Below are 22818 nucleotides of genomic sequence, written 5' to 3'. Positions count from 1 at the left end.
AATCATCACTGATACTCTGAACGAGCAAGGACAGAATACAAGAGTACCGACTGCATTTATCATTGAATTAGCATCCATAGCCCTTTGGAACAAGTTTTTTTGCATTTCAAGGAAGATTCTTCAAACAGATCAAAGGGACAACGATTGGGGCCAGTATGGCTCCGGATATTGCCATTCTGTATGTGGCATCTTTTGAAAATAAATTTTTGGAAATGCATCCGTATAAGGAGGAACTGCGGCTTTGGAAGAGATATATCGACGACATCTTGGTACTATGGAAGGGGACGACTGATAGACTTCATGAATTTTATGGATGGCTGAATAGTTTGGATACCAATTTGAAATTTACCATGCACTTTGATTCCAGCGAGATTCCTTTTTTGGATATCATGATCAAAAAAGATGCAGATAGGTTTCATACAACTATTTATAGAAAGCCCACAGATAAGAATAACTACCTCCATTTTCAGAGCTATCATGATAGAAATTTGAAAGAGAACCTTCCTACTTCCCAGTTTCTGCGGCTACGGGGTCTCCATTATAAATAAAGAACTACATTTTTCTCAATCCTGAAGGCCCAGTGTTTGCTTTGTTTGTTTGTTCTTGTATACTGTATTCCCTCTCTTTTGTGACTGATTAAAGGTCCAACATCTTCCTTTCTGGCGCCTCCATGTCCAACTCGCTCTCCCTTCCTCCCCTCTATACCCAAATCCATTATCTCTCTCTTTTCCAATAACTCACCCCCTTCAGTTCAACACACCTTTCTTCCTTCCCTCTACCTTCTCCACCCCAGGTTCATTATCTCTCTCTCCCTACCTCCTCCTCCCTCCCTCCCTCTGAATCCAACATCTCATCCTCAATTGTCATTTTGGAGGAGTAGCCTAGTGGTTAGTGCAGTGGACTTTGATCCTGGTGAACTGAGTTTGATTCCCACTGCAGCTCCTTGTGACTCTGGGCAAGTCACTTAACCCCCCATTGCCCCTGGTACAAAATAAGTACCTGAATATACGTAAACCGCTTTGAATGCAATTGCAAAAACCTCAGAAAGGCGGTATATCAAGTCCCATTTCCCTCTCCCCCTCCCACGCTACCACCCCCGAGGTTCTCTCTCAGTTCCCCCCTCCCTGCGGTTCTCTCCCAATTCCCCACCTCCCCTCCCTCCTTCCCCGTGGTTCTCTTTCAATGCCCTCCCTCTCCCGCCCTCATGTTCTCTCTCTCCCGGACCGTCAGCAGCTCTCTCTCCCTTCCCTCCTAACACAATTTGGTTTACCTTTGCAGGAAGTTTTCACCCTGCAGTGCCAGCTGTATCAAAAGGCTACCTGCAGCCTGCACCAGGCCTTTACTTCTGACCTTCCCGACCCCTTCTGAACAAGAAGCTGCATCAGAAGGGGGCAGGACGGGTCAGAGGGATAGGCCTGCTGCAGGCCACCTTTCAATACGGCTGCTGCTGGCGCTAGAGGGCGAAGACTTCCTGCAAAGGTAAACTGAGTGGGGAGGGAATGGAAGGGGAGAGAGCCACCGGTGGTCCAGGAGAGATGCTGGTCACAAATTGTTTAAACTGACTACAGAATTAGGGGGAGGGGGGGAAATCAACTGAAACTGATTGTTAAGTACTTGTGACAGAGAAAGAAAAAAAAGTCACACATGCTAGCAGGACAACTAAGTCAAGAAAAGTGCCAAAATCCTTTCTAAATGACTAAGGAGAAATTAGGTCTTACCTGATAATTTTCTTTCCATTAGTTCTTCACACTATTCCAGGACAAGTGGGTAGTTATGTCCATCGACCAGCAGGTGGAGATAGAGAATACAGAACTGAGCACCACTAAATAGCTCCCTGCTAGCAGCTCCTCAGTATCCATCCTCAAGCAAGGAAAAAAAACCAACCCAATCAGGAGCATGGTCAGCAATCAACATATCCAGCCCCAAGAACCATTCAAACATAAGGCTCCTGGAAAACAGGATACAAAGACAGTACATAGAGCGTCGCACCACGGGAGCGCTCCTGGAATAGTGTGAAGAACTAATGAAAAGAAAATTAATCAGGTAACACCTAATTTCTTCTTCCATTAGGTTCATTCCCACTATTCCAGGACAAGTGGGATGTTCAAAAGCTATCCCTACGAGGGTGGGAAGCCGAATCTGCCATACGTAGAACAGACGCCCCAAATGTAGCTGCTGCCTGAACGGCACCAGCCATTCTACCATACTTACTAAAGGTATGCAGCGAAGCGTATGCCGCTGACCTACAGATAGCCATTAGAGAAGACAACGAAGCCTCCGCCCAAGACCTAGACACACGTCCAGGAGAGACAGCCCTCAACCTGAGAAGTGCCTCCCAGGATACAGTTTGAGACCATAGCCATCTTCACCCACTGGGCAAAGAAAGCCTTGGCAATATGAGACCCCCCCCCTGCTGTTTACCAAACAGCCCAATAGGACCAAACGAAAACATTGGGAACCATGAAATGCAAGAACGCCCTGCTAAGACCAGAAGCTTCCAAACAACAGACTGCTGGCTACGGAAAAAGACCAACAAACACTAAGGCAAGAAGCATGGTACTGCCCCAAGTGAGACCCCTGCCTCTGAAAAACAGATAAAGGGACCTTCCAAGAGAGAAAGAGACTGAAGTTGCGAGAAGCAACAGGTTGACAGAAACACCTCAAAGAACAACGTGGACAAAGAGAGAACTAGACAGGTGCTTTAGCCAACTAAGCCATGGTGCCATAGAACGAGGGCCACCTATCAACAGGCTCAAATGGGGAGTGCTGAAGCACCCGAAGGACCAGAAAAAGAACTCAGTCCAGAAGGAGCAGCTAACGAAGACTACTGCAAGCTGCCCTGAAAGCAAGCCAGAACACCCACTGGACCTACAGCACTAGCCCCATGAATTTCCCTCCTGCCAAAAAAGCCAGAAAGTGGCCCAGAGAGGATGCAACAGCGACCCAAAACCTCACAGCGCGCCAGACTTAGAAACACACTCTGACAGAAGCCGATGAGGAAGGGCGCTTCCTGGCCCGGAGCAGGGAAGCCACCACTGAAAGCGAATAACCTTTCTTCCTCAGCCGAGCCCTCTCCAGGGCCAAGCCGCAGGACCAAAGGAAAAGGGGGAGGGAGCCTCTATGGCCACTAGGCCCTGACAGAAAGACCTCGACACTGAGGGAATCACAATGGCTTCCCAACCAGGAGCCTCAAGAGATCTGCATACTATGGAAGCCATGGCCAGGGTGGAGACCAGGATCATCCTGCCCCAAAGGTCTGCCACTCTCTCCCACAGCCGGCCTAAAATCAGCATGGGGGAAGGCATACGGAGGTCTCTCGCTCAGACACAACTGTCGCAGGGCGAATAGATCCCTAGAGTCCTATGCCCGGCGGTGGATGAAGCATCGAGGAACCTAGACATAGGACTAGGCCACCAGCTGAAAACTGCTCGACCAACCACTCCTTCTGCTGGCAACCAGAGTGTACCGACTGAGCAAGTCTATCTCTGCAGAAAGACCACCACTAGTGAATTTACTGGAAGAAAATGAGTTGCAAGATCCGAGACAACATGGTTTTACCAAAGGGAAATCGTGCCAAACAAATCTCATTGAATTCTTTGATTGGGTGACAGGAGAATTGAACCGTGGACGTGCTATAGACGTAATCTACTTAGATTTCAGCAAGGCTTTTGACACAGTTCCCCACAGGAGGCTCTTAAATAAACTGGATGGGCTGAAGACAGGACCCAAAGTGGTGAACTGGATTAGGAACTGGTTGACGGACAGGCGCCAGAGGGTGGTGGTGAATGGCGTTCGCTCGGAGGAGGGAAAGGTGAGTAGTGGAGTGCCTCAGGGATCGGTGCTGGGGCCGATTCTGTTCAATATATTTGTGAGTGACATTGCCGAAGGATTAGAAGGTAAAGTTTGCCTATTTGCGGATGATACTAAGATTTGTAACACAGTGGACACCCTGGAGGGAGTGGAAAACATGAAAAAGGATCTGAAAAAGCTAGAAGAATGGTCTAAGGTTTGGCAATTAAAATTCAATGCGAAGAAATGCAAAGTGATGCACTTAGGGAGTAGAAATCCAAGAGAGGCGTATGTGTTAGGCGGTGAGAGTCTGCTAGGTACGGATGGGGAGAGGGGTCTTGGGGGATAGTATCTGAGGATCTGAAGGCGATGAAACAGTGTGACAAGGCGGTGGCCGTAGCTAGAAGGTTACTAGGCTGTATAGAGAGAGGTGTGACCAGCAGAAGAAAAGAGGTTTTAATGTCCCTGTACAAGTCGTTGGTGAGGCCCCACCTGGAGTATTGTGTTCAGTTTTGGAGGCCGTATCTTGCTAAGGATGTAAAAAGAATTGAAGTGGTGCAAAGAAAAGTTACGAGGATAGTATGGGATTTGCGTTACAAGACGTATGAGGAGAGACTTGCGGACCTGAACATGTATACCCTGGAAGAAAGGAGGAACAGGGGTGATATGATACAGACGTTCAAATATTTGAAAGGTATTAATCCGCAAACGAACCTTTTCCGGAGATGGGAAGGCAGTAGAACGAGAGGGCATGAAATGAGATTGAAGGGGGCAGACTCAAGAAGAATGTCAGGAAGTATTTTTTCACGGAGAGGGTGGTGGATGCTTGGAATGCCCTCCCGCGGGAGGTGGTGGAGATGAAAACGCTAACGGAATTCAAACATGCGTGGGATAAACATAAAGGAATCCTGTGCAGAAGGAAGGGATCCTCAGGAGCTTAGCCTAGAATGGGTGGCAGAGCTGGTGGTTGGGAGGCGGGGCTAGTGCTGGGCAGACTTATACGGTCTGTGCCGGGGCTGGTGGTTGGGAGGCGGGACTAGTGCTGGGCAGACTTATACGGTCTGTGCTGGGGCTGGTGGTTGGGCGGTGGGGATAGTGCTGGGCAGACTTATATGGTCTGTGCCAGAGCCGGTGGTGGGAGGCAGGGATAGTGCTGGGCAGACTTATACGGTCTGTGCCAGAGCTGGTGGTGGGAGGCGGGACTGGTAGTTGGGAGGCGAGGATAGTGCTGGGCAGACTTATACAGTCTGTGCCAGAGCTGGTGGTGGGAGGCGTGGTTGGGAGGCGGGGATAGGGCTGGCCAGACTTATATGGTCTGTACCCTGAAGAAGACAGTACAAATAAAAAAAGTAGCACATATGAATTTATCTTCTTGAGCAGACTGGATGGACCGTGCAGGTCTTTTTCTGCCGTCATCTACTATGTTACTATGTTACTATGACCTCAAAAAGGGTCCTCGGGTCCGACGGAACCAACTGGCAGGGTCCGGAACAGGAATGAACTGCCAAAACAGCCCGTAGCGAGAAAGAGAAGTATGCCTCCCTGAGATCGAGAGCGAAGAGAAACTTTCTCTCCCAAACGGAGGCGATTAAAGACCTCAGGGCCGCCATACGAAAATGGATACCTGTGGATCCCTTGAGATCCAGAATGGGTTGTACTGTTCCCAACCTCCTGGGAAAGCCAAAAACGATGGAGTACCGACCCAAACAGTGCTCGGCAGGAGGAACAATGGCCCAAAAGGATAGCAGCATCTCCACTGCTCTTCTGCTCTGAGCAGACAGAGGCCCCCTTTGACAAGGAGACTGCAAGAAGAGAGGGGCTACCAGAGGGGAGAACGCCAGCCAGACGCTAGCACCCCGAAAATCCAGCACCTAAGCTGAGAAGGTAGTCCACACATCCTGAAATGCCCGAATGCGGCTCCATGTCGGCCCAGCCAGTCAGGCTACCCAAGGATGGCCAGGAGACAGCAGCCACTCACCCCAAGTGCCCTGCTGGTTTCTGGTTCCCCGTCCCCCGGGAGAATGCCAGACTCGAAACCGAGCCAACTGGCCAAAATTCTGAGGACCAGGCCTACCCTTAGTGCTGACACAAAACCGGGCACTTGTCAGGCCCACAGGGTGGTCCAAGAATGAGGAACGTTCCCTGGCAAACGCTGAAGCCCGACTCACCGAGCTCCTGAACCAAATCTTTGAGGGTGTACCCAAAGAGAAAGGTGCCCCAAAGTGGAAACCTGACCACGCAGGCCTTGGAGGTGGCAACCACCGCCTACGGCTGCAGGCAGAACTGACAGCTTGTGGTGAATGCAAAAGACATACCCTAGGCCGAAGCCCGAAGAATGTCATACATAGCGTCCACCAGACAGGCAAAACGTGCCTTCAACCAGGCAGCCCGGGGACTGCCCCAGGAAACAGACCGCTGCTGCCACTGGAAACAGGCCCATGCCACAGCCCTCGACCCAAGACAGCACACAGCAGGAAAGACAAAGGGCTACCAATAGAAGCCTGCAGCTCCTAATGCAAACACCTCCAAGACGGGCTACAAGGTCTGAGTCAGCTTCCCATCTAGCAGATTCCGCGAGGCAATGCCACCAGCAACCAGGAAGGGAAAATTCAAGGTGACTGCAAACACTAAGTCCAATGTAGGGAACGGAGCTTCTCCTTCTCCCTGCACTAGAGAAAAGAAGTGGGCCATGGTTCGCCCAACCTGCAGGCCTGAGTCAAGTGCACTGTACATTGTGGTAAACAGGCCCCGAATGACCATTACATGGGGAACACCTTGGACAAGCCCCTGAGGCCCTATGCAAGGCTAGCCGCCCGACTCTCCTCCAGAGAACCCCAAGGGTTTCGATATGGGAAGCGCTGCTAGCGCCACCGAAAACAGGGAGCTGAACTCCCCCCGCTGAAACAGACTGAGCACCTGAGGGTCATCCCCCTCCCCCAGAGGGAGCTCACCCTCCACCAAGGGCTCTGACAGAGGAGACCCCATACAGCAACCCAACTGCAGCAAAACAAAATGAAGACTCCATGTGTTGTCCACTGCGAACTCCTGGGAGCTGGCGGGGAAAACCCCGTCCCCTGTCCCCCAGGAGATGCTAGGGCCGCTGGAGAAGGGACTACTTGCACCAACCCAAAGTCTGGAAGAGCAAGAGAACAAGCCCAGAAGGGTAGACTCTGATTCAAGGCCCCCTCCCCCCGAAGAGATTCCCACTGCTACAGCTGTCTGCACAGGCCCTCGCGCCGGCAGAGAACAAAATGGCTGCCATTCCCACCTCCCTCTGAGGCAACGCTCCGAGACGCTACACTGGGGACCAGAGCTGCAAGAAATGCATTGCTGCGACTGAGGGCGCTCTGTGTGCATGAGCCCCGACTCAACCCCTCAACTTGGAAACCGGACTGCACACCGTGCAGCAGCCCGAGGAACGCCGCCCGCTGCAAGAAGGGCAGCTCCTTGCACTCCCAGCGGGGGCTGCCATGAACTAAGATTGTTGCAGTGCAGAAAAGCATGTGGCGCACCGTGCTACAAACTCGCGTATCTTTTGTGTGCATTTTTTTTTAAACAGGAGTGCAGCACAACTCAACCATAAAGCTCTTTTTTTTTTGTGAGCACAGGCACAAATCGCTCCCAAGGACGTCCTGAGGCCCAAAGCACAGAAGAGAACACACTACCCTGGGTCCATGCTCCCAGGGGACTCAGCAACCTCCCTGTCAAGGCAGGGTACAGCACCACCGGCCCACCAGACTCACTGCGCTGCCTGCACTATTCCTTATCTTCTGAATTAGACTGATTGCTGAGCAGGTTCCCATAAGAACACAGAACACTCCAGGGGGAAAGCACGACAGGGACCCAAGCACCACCAGGTATGTATGCCCACTATGCTCAACCGGGAACCAGTTGACCAACTGGACCAGGAGCAAGGCCTCAGAACCAGAGACAAAGGAAGTCTGTCCATCCACCTGCTGGAGATAGAAGATACTGAGGAGCTGGGCTGCTAGCATGGAGCTATGTAGTGGTGCTTAGTTCTGTATTCTCTATCTCCACCTGCTGGTCGACGGACATAACTATCCACTTGTCCTGGAATAGTGGGAATGAACGTAATGGAAAGATTCATTAAGAATTAGATAAAACTTTTAAACAGAAGGACCCCTGAAATATCAAAATCTAATGTATCTAGTAGAGGGGACTAGCAGGGACACAATAGTATAGGAAATTTGGGCATGACCAGATAACTCTATCCTATTAAAAGGTTTTATTGGATATTGTGTTGACACAGTATGGTACAATATGCAACTTACAATGTACTGTTATTTGAATATTTTACTGCTCCACTGTCTATTACTTAAGTTCAACTTTTTCTTGCTATATACCATCTTGGGAGAATTTTTTTTCTTCAAAAAAGTGGTCAATAAATCCTAATAAATCAATTAGTGCTGAGCCGTTCTGTAATCCAACTTGTGAATCTAGGTGAACCTGCTTATTTCCAGTAAAAGCAACATCAGCACCTCCATAGCATTTTCATACACCTGTGGCTTTATTAATAGAATGCCTGTCTTAACTGTTTGTTTTTTAAAAACTTTTTGACCAAGGCACTTAGAATATAAACCAAGCGCCAGTGAGCTCCCACAACCCCACAGATTTACACTTAGAGAATGACACAGGGACAAAGTTTGTCCCAGTGGGCTCTGTCCCCATCCCTGCCCTGTCCCCGTAGGCTCTGTCCTTATCTGCAGAAGCCTCGAACACTTATGATTTTATATTTAAATGTTTATAAAAAGGAACAATATTCTTTGCAATTGTTTATAAATCACAAATAGAAAACAACAAGCAGCAACTATAATAACCCCATCACCCTCTACCCTTCCAACCCCAACAATAGCTGACTTCTACCACCCCAAGGAACCCTAACCCATCCGGCTAAAATGTCCAGGGGCAAAAACCACAACTAGTTTTGTATGCCCTAGTGGGGGAGAAATATGCCCCATGAAGCACTGTTATGATTTTTTAATCTGTGGATGAATAGTCATCAACAATCTGAGGTTCAGTCTAGCTCTCCTGCAATAGAAAATGTCTTTTCAGAAGACATGATGGTAGCAGGTATGCACAGGATCCCTCATGCAAATTTTGCCAATTGTGGCCAGCACTTTTACTTGACACTTCAAAAAATGAAATAGTTGTCGTCTGCATCACTCAAACACTGTCCAATTGGTCAACAGCCTTCAAAGTACAGAATGACATTGGGACAAATTTTGTCCCCGCAGACTCCATCCCCATCCCATTCTCTATCTACGCTCATCCTCCCTCCCAACACATGTGAAGTAACTACATGAAAGTGGCTACCTGGAAGTCTCTGAAACCCTGGCTGTTTTGAGCAAGTACGCAAAGCTCTTGAGTTTTTTTTCACTGTTTTATATTATTTTTTCTGTATTATGTGTGGATTTGTTAAGTCTTGTGTAGTATTTGTGATTTTAGTTTGTTCTCCACTTTGGACAGTCTGTGTACTAAAGTTGGAGAAATAGGAATACAAATATAGTTTTAAATAAATAAAATTTCCATGATCAAGTCCTCAAGCCAGCTTGCCACAACAATACCAACTTGAGGTCAAGGACATGTGGGAAGACTGAATACCAACTCAGTTTCCTCATTTTCTCATGGACCTTTTCCGGAGATGCGAAGGCGGTAGAACGAGAGGACATGAAATGAGATTGAAGGGGGGCAGACTAAAGAAAAATGTCAGGAAGTATTTTTTCACAGAGAGAGTAGTGGATGCTTGGAATGCCCTCCCGCGGGAGGTGGTGGAAATGAAAACGGTAACGGAATTCAAACATGCGTGGGATAACCATAAAGAAATCCTGTTCAGAAGGAATGGATCCTAAGGAGCTTAGCCGAGATTGGGTGGCAGAGCCGGTGGCGGGAGGCGGGGATGGTGCTGGGCAGACTTATACGGTCTGTGCCAGAGCCATTGGTGGGAGGTGGGACTGGTGGGTGGGAGACGGGGATAGTGCTGGGCAGACTTATACGGTCTGTGCCAGAACCGGTGGTGGGAGGCGGGGCTGGTGGTTGGGAGGCGGGGATAGTGCTGGGCAGACTTATACGGTCTGTGCCTTGAAAAGGACAGGTACAATGAAGGTAAGATATACACAAAAAGTAGCACATATGAGTTTATCTTGTTGGGCAGACTGGATGGACCGTGCCGGTCTTTTTCTGCCGTCATCTACTTTGTTACTATGCTCAGAACTCTGGCACTTATAGGGAACAGCATGGGAAAATACCGTGGAACCAGCACAAAAATAACTTCCCAATGCTCAATGTTAACAGCATGCAAATTATATGCAAACTTTGCAAGGGTGAGGAACGTGCTTGGCGCATGCACACAACAGTTTTGTGGTAAGCAAAGCCCTTGTACACATGCCCATTCAAATCCTGAAGTGCAGGCACACATCAGTGCTGTTCTTTTGCTCCTTAAATATAGCTTTTAAAACTGTTTTTCAGTTGAAAAGCTTACATTTAAGTTAAGAAAACAGGTGCCAATGTGTGCTTCCACTTTCAGTTTTACTCAGACTCCAACACATTGTTCCTCACCACCAGCACACTCAGAGGCTTGCATGGGTTTGCTTCTTCTTTCAAAATAAAATAAAAACTGGCAGATTTGAAGAGGAAAATCATGAGAAATCCTCTCTGCTGACCCCTCAATGCAAACTCAGAGCTGGCAGTAGGCTTCCAGTGTTAGGACAGAATTTTTTGTGCGCTATTTCTCTGAGCATTGGGAGGGAATAGCTAATGACCTCATTTGTATCCGTTTGCCTATATTTAAATACAATTTGTGCTATGGCACGCAAGTCGTTTCCTGTGCTACAGCCTTCTACGCACATTAACACTGGTGCTAATTGCGTCTAGCACCGGCATTAGGTTTTAAGTATTGGCCCATCAGGTAAGTTGCTGAATAGATTTGGATGGGTTGGAGTGGTGTTTTTCAGGGGCTTCAATGGCAACTTCTGAAGTTTTAGAACAAGGATTGTGCCGGGCATAAATTATACCTGTATTTCCCATTTCTGTTTCATGCCCCCCTTTATCTGCTTATTTGTGATTTAAAGAAGACATACAATATATGATTATAAAAGTTTTCTTTGGATATTTTATCCTAATGTTTATTTTGGGTCTGTTTTTTCTGTAACAAGTTTTTCTTGTGATGTAAACATTTGAAATTATAAATAAAGAATTTAAAAAAAGGATTGTGCCGGGCAGACTTCTACGGTCTATGCTCTGAAAATGGCAAGGACAAATCAAGATCAGATGTACATATGAAGTATCACATCATACCTTATGTAATGAGTTATCTTGTTGGGCAGACTGGATGGACCACACAGGTCTTTATCTGCCATCATCTACTATGTATATTAGGGAAACAGACAATGTTGACTACAGCTTTTCGGCCTGCTCTTCCTCTAATATAAATTATGCCACCACCTGCTAGCAATATCCCTCTGCTATCTACATAGGACAAACAATCCAATCCCTAAGAAAAAGAATAAGTGAACACAAATCAAATATCAGAAATAGCAACATTCAACTAGTAGAATATTTCATCCAAGATATACCCTACTTAAAACTGATATACTCCTACAAAGAAGCTGCAAAGAGATACACCAGTGAGAAACTACTGAACTGGAAGGCATCCAAAAGCTTGACAGTATTAATCTGTAGGCCTGAATAAGGACAAATGGCTTCATAGCACCCTACAGTTGTGAAAAGATTTAACTATTATCACATCATTCTGTCATTGGTTTCTTCTCACACCTCACAGTTGTCAATTAGTTGAATTATGCTGCTATTATCAGTTCCTTTTCACACCCTGCTCCACCCTTCTCAATGCCTTCCCTATACACCACCCCATCTTCTTGGATATTTCCCTTTAATAGATCGCACTATTTGAAATGGATTTCAGGTCAATAAAAAGTAACCTGAAACTCAACTGAAAAGTATGATAAAAGACTACTACAGAGAAGGAGAAATGGAAAGATTGGAGAAATTAGAAGCAATGTAAAAAGGAGAGAAAGAACAGCACAATATGGAAGATACGAAAAAGATAAATATTTCCAAGATTGACTTTTGAAACATTTTATAATTAAAGAATTGTGTATAATTACTGAAAGGTGGTACTGTTCTACTCTGGTAAGCTTTATATTCTGCACTCAGAAAATATGAAACATATTTAATGTATATCAAATGTTAATATTGATGGGAAACATTCTGGATCAACAGCTTATAAGGTGCTTGAGGGACGAGTAGTAAGAGAGCACCGTAAGGTTAAAATGAGAGAGAGAATGAGTAATAGGACAAAACAGGCAGAAGAATGGTACTGGGAAAGAGGATGCCAAAAGATGCATAAAGAGGAGATGTGGGGGAGAACAAGTGACAGAATGGGAAAACAAAGGGAGCCCAAGTGCAGGGGAGCCTTATTCTCAAATCTGCAGGTATAGCATTGTGAAAAGACATAATCAGTGCCTTAGCTATTGCTGACACCTCTTCTAATGCTTTCTTGTGCAAGCTGGAAATGCATGGGGCCAGCAGGGCACAACAGACCACAGAGACTTTGAAGTCCCATTTTCAGATGAAAGTGGGGTTGATGCAGCAAGCTTGCATTATAGCCCTGCGCTAAAGCTTGGTATACGGCTTCCTAACAGAAGCCTAATACAACGCTTTAGCTCCCCAATGCAGTAACCAACAAGCATGCAGATAGTCTTGGCGCCAAAAAGGTGTACTGTCATGGAAGAGCCCACAAACACATGTGCACATGGGTCTACACCAATTTTTTTGCATTCTTGCTATTCGAATCCTCCCTGACAGCGCAACCAGACCCCCCATCTTCCCAACTGCACAAATGCTGGTGAGCAAACTGTGGGCTAATCCCCGCCATACCTACAAGTTATGGTGGCTCCTCCAAAACACTCACCCTTATAAATGCTGGTGGTGGGATCCCTATTCTCTGACCCCCCGATTGCCAGTGCCCTCAATCTCATAAATATTTTCCTTGATGGCTTTTGTTCCACCGCCCCCGCCCCCCCCCCCCACGTATTTTAAAGAAACGAGGCAGGAGTGATGCTCACTTCTCTTGCCTCCATTCTGCCATCTTGAAAAACAGCAGTGCTTAACCCTGTACAGTACATTCACCACATAGGGTCAGTCCTATTTGGGCCACTTTGGTGATCTCAGGTGAAGTACAATACTTCAAGCGTGCATAGCCGCCGAGAGGGGGGGCAGGGGGGACAAAATTCCCCGGGCTGAGCACCGCAATCCCACCCGCCCTCCGTCGTCGACCGTCTGCCCCCTGCCTTGAAATCGCAGTCTCACCTCTGTGAAAGCAGCGCTGCAGGCAGCAGAACGCCTCCCTTTTGTCCTCCTTCCCTCCCTGTGTCCCACCCTCATCTGACTTAACTTCCGCGATGGCGGGACAGGAGGGAAGGAGGGCCGAAGGGAGGCGTTCTGCTGCCTGCAGAGCTGCTTTCACAGAGGTGAGACTGCAATTTCAATGTAGGGGGCCTGGCCCGGTGGTGGACCGGGGGGGGGGGGGGGGAGCGGGTGGCGACCTCGGGGGGGAGGGGGAGTGGCGGTGGAGACCTCAGGGGGGAGGGGGAGCAGCGGCGGCAACCTGGCTGTAGCGATCTCGGGGGCGGGGCGACGAGGGCAGGGCCCCAGGGTCGGCCTTGCCCCGGGCCCAGGCCAGTCTGTCGGCGGCCCTGCACCTGTGCACACCTTCAGCCCATTCCACCTCCTTTAAATTGGACAGAATAATTAGCCTGCCTATCTTTCTCTCTCTCCCACACATATATGACTCAAACATGGGAAACCCAGGTTAACTGGACCACCCAAGCCAAAAGTATAACATGTATATGACCCCAAATATTGTCTCTAAATGTATATCTTACACAAAAACCCCAATACGCAGATATTCTACATATATGTATACCTATTAAGTATAATTTGTACTTACATATTTTGGGGTGCTAGCTTTACATATAGTTCCAGTGAATATAGGAATAAACAAATTACTAAATTAGCCATTTCCAATTATTCCCAAGATGTTTTACTGAAAATTGACCTGATTGATGACATCTGGACCCACGGACTCAAAGCCCTGAAGAATTTCCATCAGTAGAACTAACAAACTCCACCCCACCATCAATCTAAACATAGTAGATGACGGCAGAAAAAGACCTGCACAGTTCATCCAGTCTGCCCAACAAGATAAACTCATATGTGCTACTTTTTGTGTATACCCTACTTTGATTTGTACCTGTCCTCTTCAGGGCACAGACCGTATAAGTCTGCCCAGCACTATCCCCGCCTCCCAACCACCAGTCCCTCCTCCCACCACCGGCTCTGCCACCCAACAGTTCACATAGCAGGTTTGCTTTCTGGATACCACTTTGTAATTACTAGGGTTACAAAAATTTGCTTTCACTTCTGGTGCGCCACAAAGCACAAGTGAAAGCAAACTAAGAACCACATGCAGTTACAAGTTTCGAAGGAGTGAAGCTCTGTTGCTACTGCTGCTACTCCCAACAGCAACTACCCTTTGGAGACTCGAGTGCCAAAAGTGTGCTGCATTTGAAAAGTAAAGAGAGAGTGGAGAATGCTACACCAGGGGCCATGGTACTGGGCTCTTAGCTATAGCTTGATAACTGCCACCCTCTGCAGGTGCCGCCTCTCTCTCTCCCCCCCCCCCCCCCCAACTGGCTGGCTCAAGGGACTGTGGTGCCCAGAGCCAACATTTGGTTTGGCGCACTCTCATTGGTATGCCCCCTCCTCAGATCACCCCCTCAGCCTACCTTTAAAGGCAGCTTTCCCCTCCTGAATACAGACAGCGTTTTAACTAATCCTACCTACATCAGCCCCTCTATTTTCCCTCTGCCATGCCCCTGTGGAAATAGGATGTTACATCAAAGGAGGGGCTGAGGCACAGCAGAAGATAACACTGGGGCTGATGCAGGTAGCACTAGGTAAAACACTGTGTTTGGGAGAGGGAAACTGCCTTTAAAGGTAGATGGGGGAAGGTGGCCTGAGATGGAGAGAGGAAGAGGGTTGCTGACTTCCTTTTTCCCCTGCATACGCAATGCTGAAAGGTAAGCTCTGGGCCAGCTTAACCTACAGGGACAGCGACAACACAGGCTCAAGCATTTGTCTTCCTTTATCTCTGGCACCCTGGGCCAGAGCCTCACCTGGTCCACATCTTACCTTTTCTGTCCCCTCATCCCAACCCCATAAGTACATTGTCAAGCCTGCTCAGCCACCACCCCCCACCCTACAGCCCATATGACTGAGCTTATTATACTCCCCACCCACATAGTATACCCTAAACATTCCTCCCCACATCCTACTATGGCATCCCTCCCATGCATCCCCCTTCCCCAGCACTAACTCCTGCCTGGTCTCTTTCCTCCTTGCCCTGATTGTGCAGCAAGAGGTGATGCTAGTAGTGAATGGCTGCACATCTGGCCACATCCTCATCCTAGGCCTGACTGCTCATTTGAACCACGCTACTGTATGGCAGCCCACATGGTTCAAATAAGCAACCAGACATAGGGCAGTGTAGGAAAAGGATGTGGTCTAATAAGTAACATGCATCTTCTCTGGCTGCATGATCAGGGCAGGAAGGGGGAAGAGAAATGGAGGAGAGATGCCGATGATTGCACAGAATTCTGCAATGCACAAAATTCCCCCAGAAATACAGTCAGCAATACAGTTGCACAAACTGTTAAGTGCTTCTAAGCCACAAATTTGGCAAGTTGTTAATTCAACCACGCCACTCTCTGTATTTTACCATTCAGACAAGGGTAATTACAATAGCCCTAATCATGTGTTCCTTGATCAGTGCAACAGTCAACACTTAACTGAGGCACTACCCCTTGATAAAATATGGGCATGTATGAACACTCATGAGATGCAAGCATTTTTTCACTCTGGCTAATAAGGGTGACTGAATAAGTTACTGGTTTTAGAACAACGCAATTGCTACTGATCATAATTAGATATGTGGGCAGAATCTAATATGCTTATCCTTTCCCTTGACATAAAAAAAAAAAATACAAGACACTTACAAAGACGTACAGTGCTGTGTTAGGCACTCGCACCTCCGTTCTTCCAGTTGGAAGTGTCTCCACGTTGTCTGTAGGAACTGGAAACGTAGATAAAGAACGCCGCCTGTAAATTGAAACACAGGAGAACCAAACAGGAAAAACGAATTCAGTTTCTCTGAAAACACATTGTGGATGAATACGTTTACTATGGAATAAAGCCTGCCATGAGTGGGAAAGTGCGGGGTACAAATGTAACAAAAATAAAATAAAAAAATCTGTACTACATTCCTTGCCTGTTTCAGTCCATTAATAGGAGACTGTGAATGTTGCTAACTGCCTGCTGTGGTTCACTCATAGTTAAACTGCATATTCAGTAAGCACACCTAGGAAGGGCAAGAACAGTTTTCTCCTGGGCTTAGCACTAGAGACTAGGAAGAGGAGAAACTTCTATTGGTTCCAAATGAGCAATAAAGTTTGTCTTAAATATTCACTGTCTGCCACTGTTGTACCCAACTGGAAGCTATGTAAGCAACCACGTTTATAAAGAATGGTGGGAAATCAGCATTATACCTACAAATTGCTCACTTTCCTTGTAATCCATTTCTCAATTGCTCCTACCAAGGTAAACTGCCAGCACAATAGACGTAACACAGGAATTACCAAGCTCAGGCTATTTTCTTACGTTCTGTTAGGGATTTTGGTTAAATAATCTTTAAGTACATTTCTTCAAGACCTTTGAGCTGGACAATCATGCCTTGGGATCCTCAGATTATTATAATACTAGTAAAAAAAAGCCCCGTTTCTGATGCAAATGAAACGGGGGCTAGCAATGTTTTCTTCTGTGTGCATGTGGCAGTGTGTGTGTCCGTGCCCTCTGGCCTCTCTCCCCTCCCCCCTCTGAGTCCTTCACTGTTACAGAGCCAGCGATTTGATTTCGTGCTCTGCTGTTTTCCTTCACTGACTGTGTTACAGAGAGGGCGGGGCAGACACTCATAGGGAAACCGGATATCTCGCCCCCTTCACACTTCCGGCTGGAGGCTTCATAGAACGTTGGTGTTGCCTTTTATATAGAGAGATACTACTGTAACAAATCTATTACAATATTTGATGGTAAAAACAGGCAATACATAATGTATACATGGGTTATACTGCCTTCAGAGCATAATTAAAACTAAGAATAAAAACTGCTTCTAGCTGCCGTCTCCTTTCCTCCCAAACTCCAGCAAAGAGAAAAGGTGTGAACCGAGAAGTTCACCTTATACAACTGACATGCATACTACACGTTAGCAGTTAAAAGGACAATATATTATTAGAGTAACAATACACTAGCCCTGAAGACAGACAAAATATAATGCTAGTCATGTGTCAGACCAGTACTTTGTCTCAAAATGTAAAATTTGAATCAATGCACAGAAACCTATAATGATACATAGCAGGTGATTCTGATCAAATTAGTAGAGTATTATGGAACTGAGGTACTAGTGGATTTTTCCCACTTTGTCTCTATAGAGAAAAATACCTAGTACAAGTTCCTTAAATACATGCATCATTTTCTGGAGCACACCTAATCAATCTAGTGAAGGAGTGCAATTCTATCCAGTTGCCACAGCGGATTAGCATATGAAAGCACTGATTAGACAGCACATGCCTCATTTGATCATCCAAGAAGGAAAAGCTGCTTATGCAAGGTGAAGCAATATGTATTAAGCCTCTATCACAAAATACAGAGTGCAAAGTGGAAAACATCACCTGACAGCATCAGCAGAATGATGTCCCAAAGAGGGGGATTCACACAGACTGGAGGGAAAGGTCAGCATACAGCAAGATGATGTGGAGGACACACGGAGTTAAGTGGAAGAAAAGAAAAAGCAGAGGCCAGAAGAAAAACTAACATTAAAAGGACAACTTTTTTGTATTCCTTGCAGAACTGAAATACATTAAAAAGGAAAGGTGAATTGTCTAACCTACCCAAAGATATTAGTGATAGAGTCCAGAAGATTTCCAGCTGGCTGCGAGAGTCGCTTACTAAAGAGGAGGGGAGCACAATTATAAATTGTCTCTTCAAAACCAATCAATCAACAGACAAAAGAAATTAGTAAGAAATCTGATATCAAGAACTAATTGGAGATGAAAAAAAACACCCACCCTCTTACCCTCAAAAAAGGCCAACATGAAAACTGGTTCCCTTCAGGAACAGTCTCGAGACTAGGAATTAGATCTCTAGTTTTCCAGCAGCTATACCAGGGTCTTCATATAATGGTAATAATATTTCCAAATTTTCTAAAGCATTAGTTACAAAGAAAGTTAAAAGAGTACACTTTCTGTATTGTAGACCCCTTTACATTTGAAATTAAGTGATAGAACCTCAGGTAGTGACTTGGAGAGTTTTAGTAGTTACAAACATGTACTCCAAGATTACCATGGTGTGTAATTTGTCATCAAAGAGCACAAAGTCACTTATAAGGACCACTAAGCCATTATTTCAAAGTTTTACAAGCACTTCTCTGAAGCTCTCCAATAAGAGAACGTTATTATAAAAACCATACTTCCAAAATAAACACCAGCCACATAATCTACACACATTTTCTGATCCTTCTATCATAACATCTATCTCTGTTCCCTATCTTGCAGCCCATCCATATCCTTACCTGGATGTCCGGCTGACTGCTCGAACTGGAGATGTCTCCCCAGCTGGGTCATGTGCTTCCTCTAGCACTTCTATATCATCATCCCTGTAGAAGGATGGGAACATACCTCCTCAAAACAGCCAATTACAACACTCTTAATTAACATACTTCTCAAATCTCAGTTGCTTACCAGTGAGAGAGAAGCTTTTCCTGATCAACTGTGATGAAAAACATGTCAATGAGGCTAGGATGTGTCTGCATAATAATCAAGTTTAAGGGTCCAGCTGAGTGCTAGTGATTTAAAAGGTGCAACAATGCACCTGAGGGGCGTTAATACTTGTACAAGTATCTCCAAATGGAATTCATCTTCTCATAATGGCAGTAAAGACACTCACTAGCAGCAGCAGCTGTTATTCTTAAAGATCTTGAAAATTATAGTGAGTTCTAGGTATTTTTCACCCTGCATATCATGACTCTTTGCAAAAAACACATCCTCTATTAAGTTACCAACACTTCTATAAAAACAACCATTCACATCTTCCTTTGCCCTAATTTTAATGCTAAAAAAGACAACACAAAGAAAAAGCTGATAAAGAAGAGCAAGTGTTATTGGTAAACTTCTAACAAGCCATCTATGTATAAATTTTATAACAGAAGCAAAATCAAAGTGCTGTACATTCTGCAGAAAAAAAGTGTAGCAGAAGTTATAGAAAGAAAATGCAACCCCAAAAATACTAAACTCAAAATTTAACGATCACATTTGGAGGTAAAACAATTTCAGTCATATAAGGCCATCTTTAGAATGGTCACATCTGTAAAATATAACATTACTTCTTTGGGCTTCAAACTGTAATTGTAAATTTTGTTCATAACCCAAGGTAAGCCTTAGGAAAAAATGTTGCTCCATTTTAAAACTTCTAATGAGCAATTCAGTTAACCCTCCAGTACTTCAGGTACAAACTTAGGGCCCTATTTATCTGGCGTGTCTTTTAGAAATAAAGTATCACAGTTTAGTGAATCCCATGGTAAATCTGGTTTTGTTTTACAGCAGCTGAGAATATTGCATGCTCCTGGCTGCTACAGTGTATAGATATTAGGTCCTAAACCCCCTCTCAAATCCCTTGTGAAAACTGAAATTATTCCATCCCTTCACCTTAGTACCCACCCTCCCTACACTCAGATCCCTTTATGTGGCAACTTGACCTCTAGTGGTAGCATGACAGAACCACCACTAGGGGTCAGTGGCCCCTATTCTATAGAGGTCTCTAGGGAAGGAGCAACAGAACATTACTCCTGTCCCTCCCCCTCACTAACTACCAGGAAGACCCCTGGAAGGAGGGGGGAGGGAGGTCAGGGGGCTCAGTTGCAATTTTTTTTTCTTTAAGAAAGGATGGGCACAGCAATTCTTTTCACTATACCTGAATAACAGCTTTCATAGAAAACCACAAATTAGATTATTAATTTTGCATAATAATGAACACGTTTGCATTTATTTGCATGCTTTGAACATCTATTACTTAACATGTCTTGCATTAATCCATTCCTTCTGGAAAAGAAATGAACAGGCCAAGACCAAATTTCACTTTATTTTCCAATTATACAGCTTAACAGCAACATTTTTTAAGTTCTTCTACCAGCAGATAGAAACAGATCAAAGGCTTGTGAGCTCTGCTCTATATAGGGTACCACACAGCCACATGCTCTCCAGTATTTTTCTATAACAGAGGAAATGGGAGACCCCACCCCACACATTTCCAGAGACTAGAGTGGAAGAAAGATTGTTGAGTGATTTTCTTATTATGTTGCAGGAACAAAGAGGAATACCCAGGCTCCAAACAGCATTCTATGTTACCAGCTGGCTGCCACGAAGTAACCAGAACAGTAAATGTAAACCTAGTGGGACTTTGGACTAATCACATAGGACTCAAGGAAAGGAGAAATTAGGTCTTACACAGTGGCATAGCAAGGGCGGGGCAGTGGGGGCGGTCTGCCCCGGGTGCAGGCTGCTGGAGGGTGCACAGAGCAGCCGCGTGCCTGTCGGCTCCGCTGGTTCCCTGCTCCCTCTGCCCCGGAACAGAGGGAGCAAGGAGCCAGTGGAGCCAACAGGCGCGCAGCTGCTCTCTGCACCCTCCAGCAGCCAAGAATGCACCGAGTTCTGAAGACCCCACTCCTGCTGAAGCCACCTTTTTTGGTCAGTTCAAAAGGACAATGACAGCCTGAAAACAGGACTGCTGTGCTGTCCTAGTAAATAGTAGATGACAGCAGATAAAGACCTGTACGGTTCATCCAGTCTGCCCAACAAGATACCATATGTAATGAGTTTATGATGTAATACTTCATATGGATACCTGATCTTGATTTGTCCTTGCCATTTTCAGGGCATAAACTGTAGAAGTCTGCCTGGCACTGTCCTTGTTCTAAATTTCTGAAGTTGTTGGAGCCTCTAAAAATCTCCACTGCAGCCCATCCAAAACTATTCAGCCACAATCAGGGCACAGACCTTAGAAGCCTTGCCCAGCACTGGCTTTGCTTCCCAATTAGCGGTGTTGCTACCTAATCTCCGCTAAGCTTCTCTGGATCCATTCCTCTTAATCGGGATTCCTCTGGGTTTATCCCAAGTAATTTTGAATTCCATTACCATTTTCATCTCCACTTCTTCCCGTGGGAGGGCATTCCAGGTACCTACCACCCTCTCAGTGAAGAAATACTTCTGACATTATTTCTGAGTCAGTCCCCTTTCAACCTCAATTCATGTTCTCTAGTTCTACCACCTTCCTGTCTATAGAAAAAATTTGCAAATTTATACCTTTCAAATATTTGAACGTCTGTCTCATATCACCCCGGTTTCTCCTTTCCTCCAGGGTATACGTGTTCATGTCAGCAAGTCTCTCCTCGTAAGTCTTGCTACATAATCCCCATACCATTTTTGTTACTTCTCTCAGAACCGCTTCAAGTCTTTTTACATCCTTAGCAAGATACGGCTTCCAAAACTGGACACAATACTCCAAACACAATTCTCCAAGGGGGCCTCACTAACGACTTGTACAGGGGCATTAACACCTCCTTTCTTCTGCTGAGCAGTAATGACGAGTATCTCGAAATCTAAACTTCCATGCACTAGACCCAATGTTGTCTCTAAGCTTATCCTCCAGCAGTCTCTATGGTCTGATCTCCAAGATCTTTCACCAGCTTGTCCAGTTCCTCACAAGAAGTGTCTTACCCCTAAAAGGAACTTTGGTAAGTCTAGATTTCAAAGCTGTATCTTAGATACTCAGCCATAAAAGCCTCTGTACTGATACCACTACTGCCATTCCCCTAGCAGAAGTCAGTATGAGGTAATACAAAGCATCTAAAATATAGGGCAACCCAACCTCCACTGGGAAAACTTCCTTGGCATTCAAACACCCCACCCCCTCCACCCCTTTAAAGGGTCCATAAGGAGCTTCTAGACCTCTCTCAACAGGACCTGGATATATTCCTGCTGTACCCTGCTGCCTGAAGCCCCAGGGATGTTACTTGAAATGCTTACTTCAACAAGGCCTCAATCTTTCAATCCTGCAGGTCCTTAAGGCAGCACCCTCTCTACTGGAATGGTGATATTTATAAGAACCATGACTAAAGCATCCACTCTAGGAGCCTTGTGCTTCTGTAACTTCAGGGGCTAGGGGGATAGTTTACACATTTCTCTACAACCCTGAGCCAAACCTTCCAGTGCCCCACTCCACAGAAAGAGAGCTTGAATCGCCTGATGGACAAGACGTTGAAGGCTTGTGCAAACCCTTTAAGATAGAATCTTTCAATATGGACCCTCACACCAGTGGGTTCAGCAATACTTAAGGCTTCCAAGACCTGCACTATGATGGCCAGCAACTCCTCTCTCTCTGCAAAGCAACCAAACTAACAGGTTACCCCTCCCCCCAGGGCGTTCACCCTTCTCAGCAGTTCTCTGCAGGAGCTACTCTGATCTGATCTGCTGGCTGTCAACCACCAGTCAGACTTCGCCACCAATTGGGAGTTCCAGTTTTCCCAACAGGTCCAGTCTGGGCATTTCTGCAGGGCTTCTTTGCCAGACACCTACGGCTTCACACATACCCTGGCAAACAGGAGATTTTTGCACCTCACACGGCAGTCAGTAATGATGTAACAGAAAACAAATTCACCCTAGACCCAGGTTAGCTGCCATTGCTCCTGCTCCCCCCCCCCCCCCCCAAATACTGGCTGGGAGGCCAAACCAGAGCCCTCTTCCACCTGTCCAGATGCAGGGCTGGATAATTCAAGGATCACTATATTCTCAGAAGGAGTGAAAGTAGGCACAGCTAGGTCCAGCCACA

General features: G+C 46.1%; 1 protein-coding gene across 1 annotated transcript in view; it reads right to left on the bottom strand.

Moving 5' to 3' along the window:
- ATG16L1 (autophagy related 16 like 1) overlaps positions 1–22818 on the bottom strand; it is a 303900-nt gene that overhangs the window by 145459 nt on the left and 135623 nt on the right. Inside the window, 4 exon segments of the mRNA XM_030217204.1 lie at positions 15882–15984; positions 17610–17657; positions 17829–17885; positions 18509–18592. Of these exon segments, the coding sequence (XP_030073064.1) occupies positions 15882–15984; positions 17610–17657; positions 17829–17885; positions 18509–18592 (292 nt within the window).

This window comes from Microcaecilia unicolor, chromosome 10 (genome assembly GCF_901765095.1).
Source record: "Microcaecilia unicolor chromosome 10, aMicUni1.1, whole genome shotgun sequence".
In the NCBI taxonomy this organism is placed as follows: domain Eukaryota; kingdom Metazoa; phylum Chordata; class Amphibia; order Gymnophiona; family Siphonopidae; genus Microcaecilia; species Microcaecilia unicolor.
This window is presented reverse-complemented; position numbering and strand designations above follow the sequence as displayed.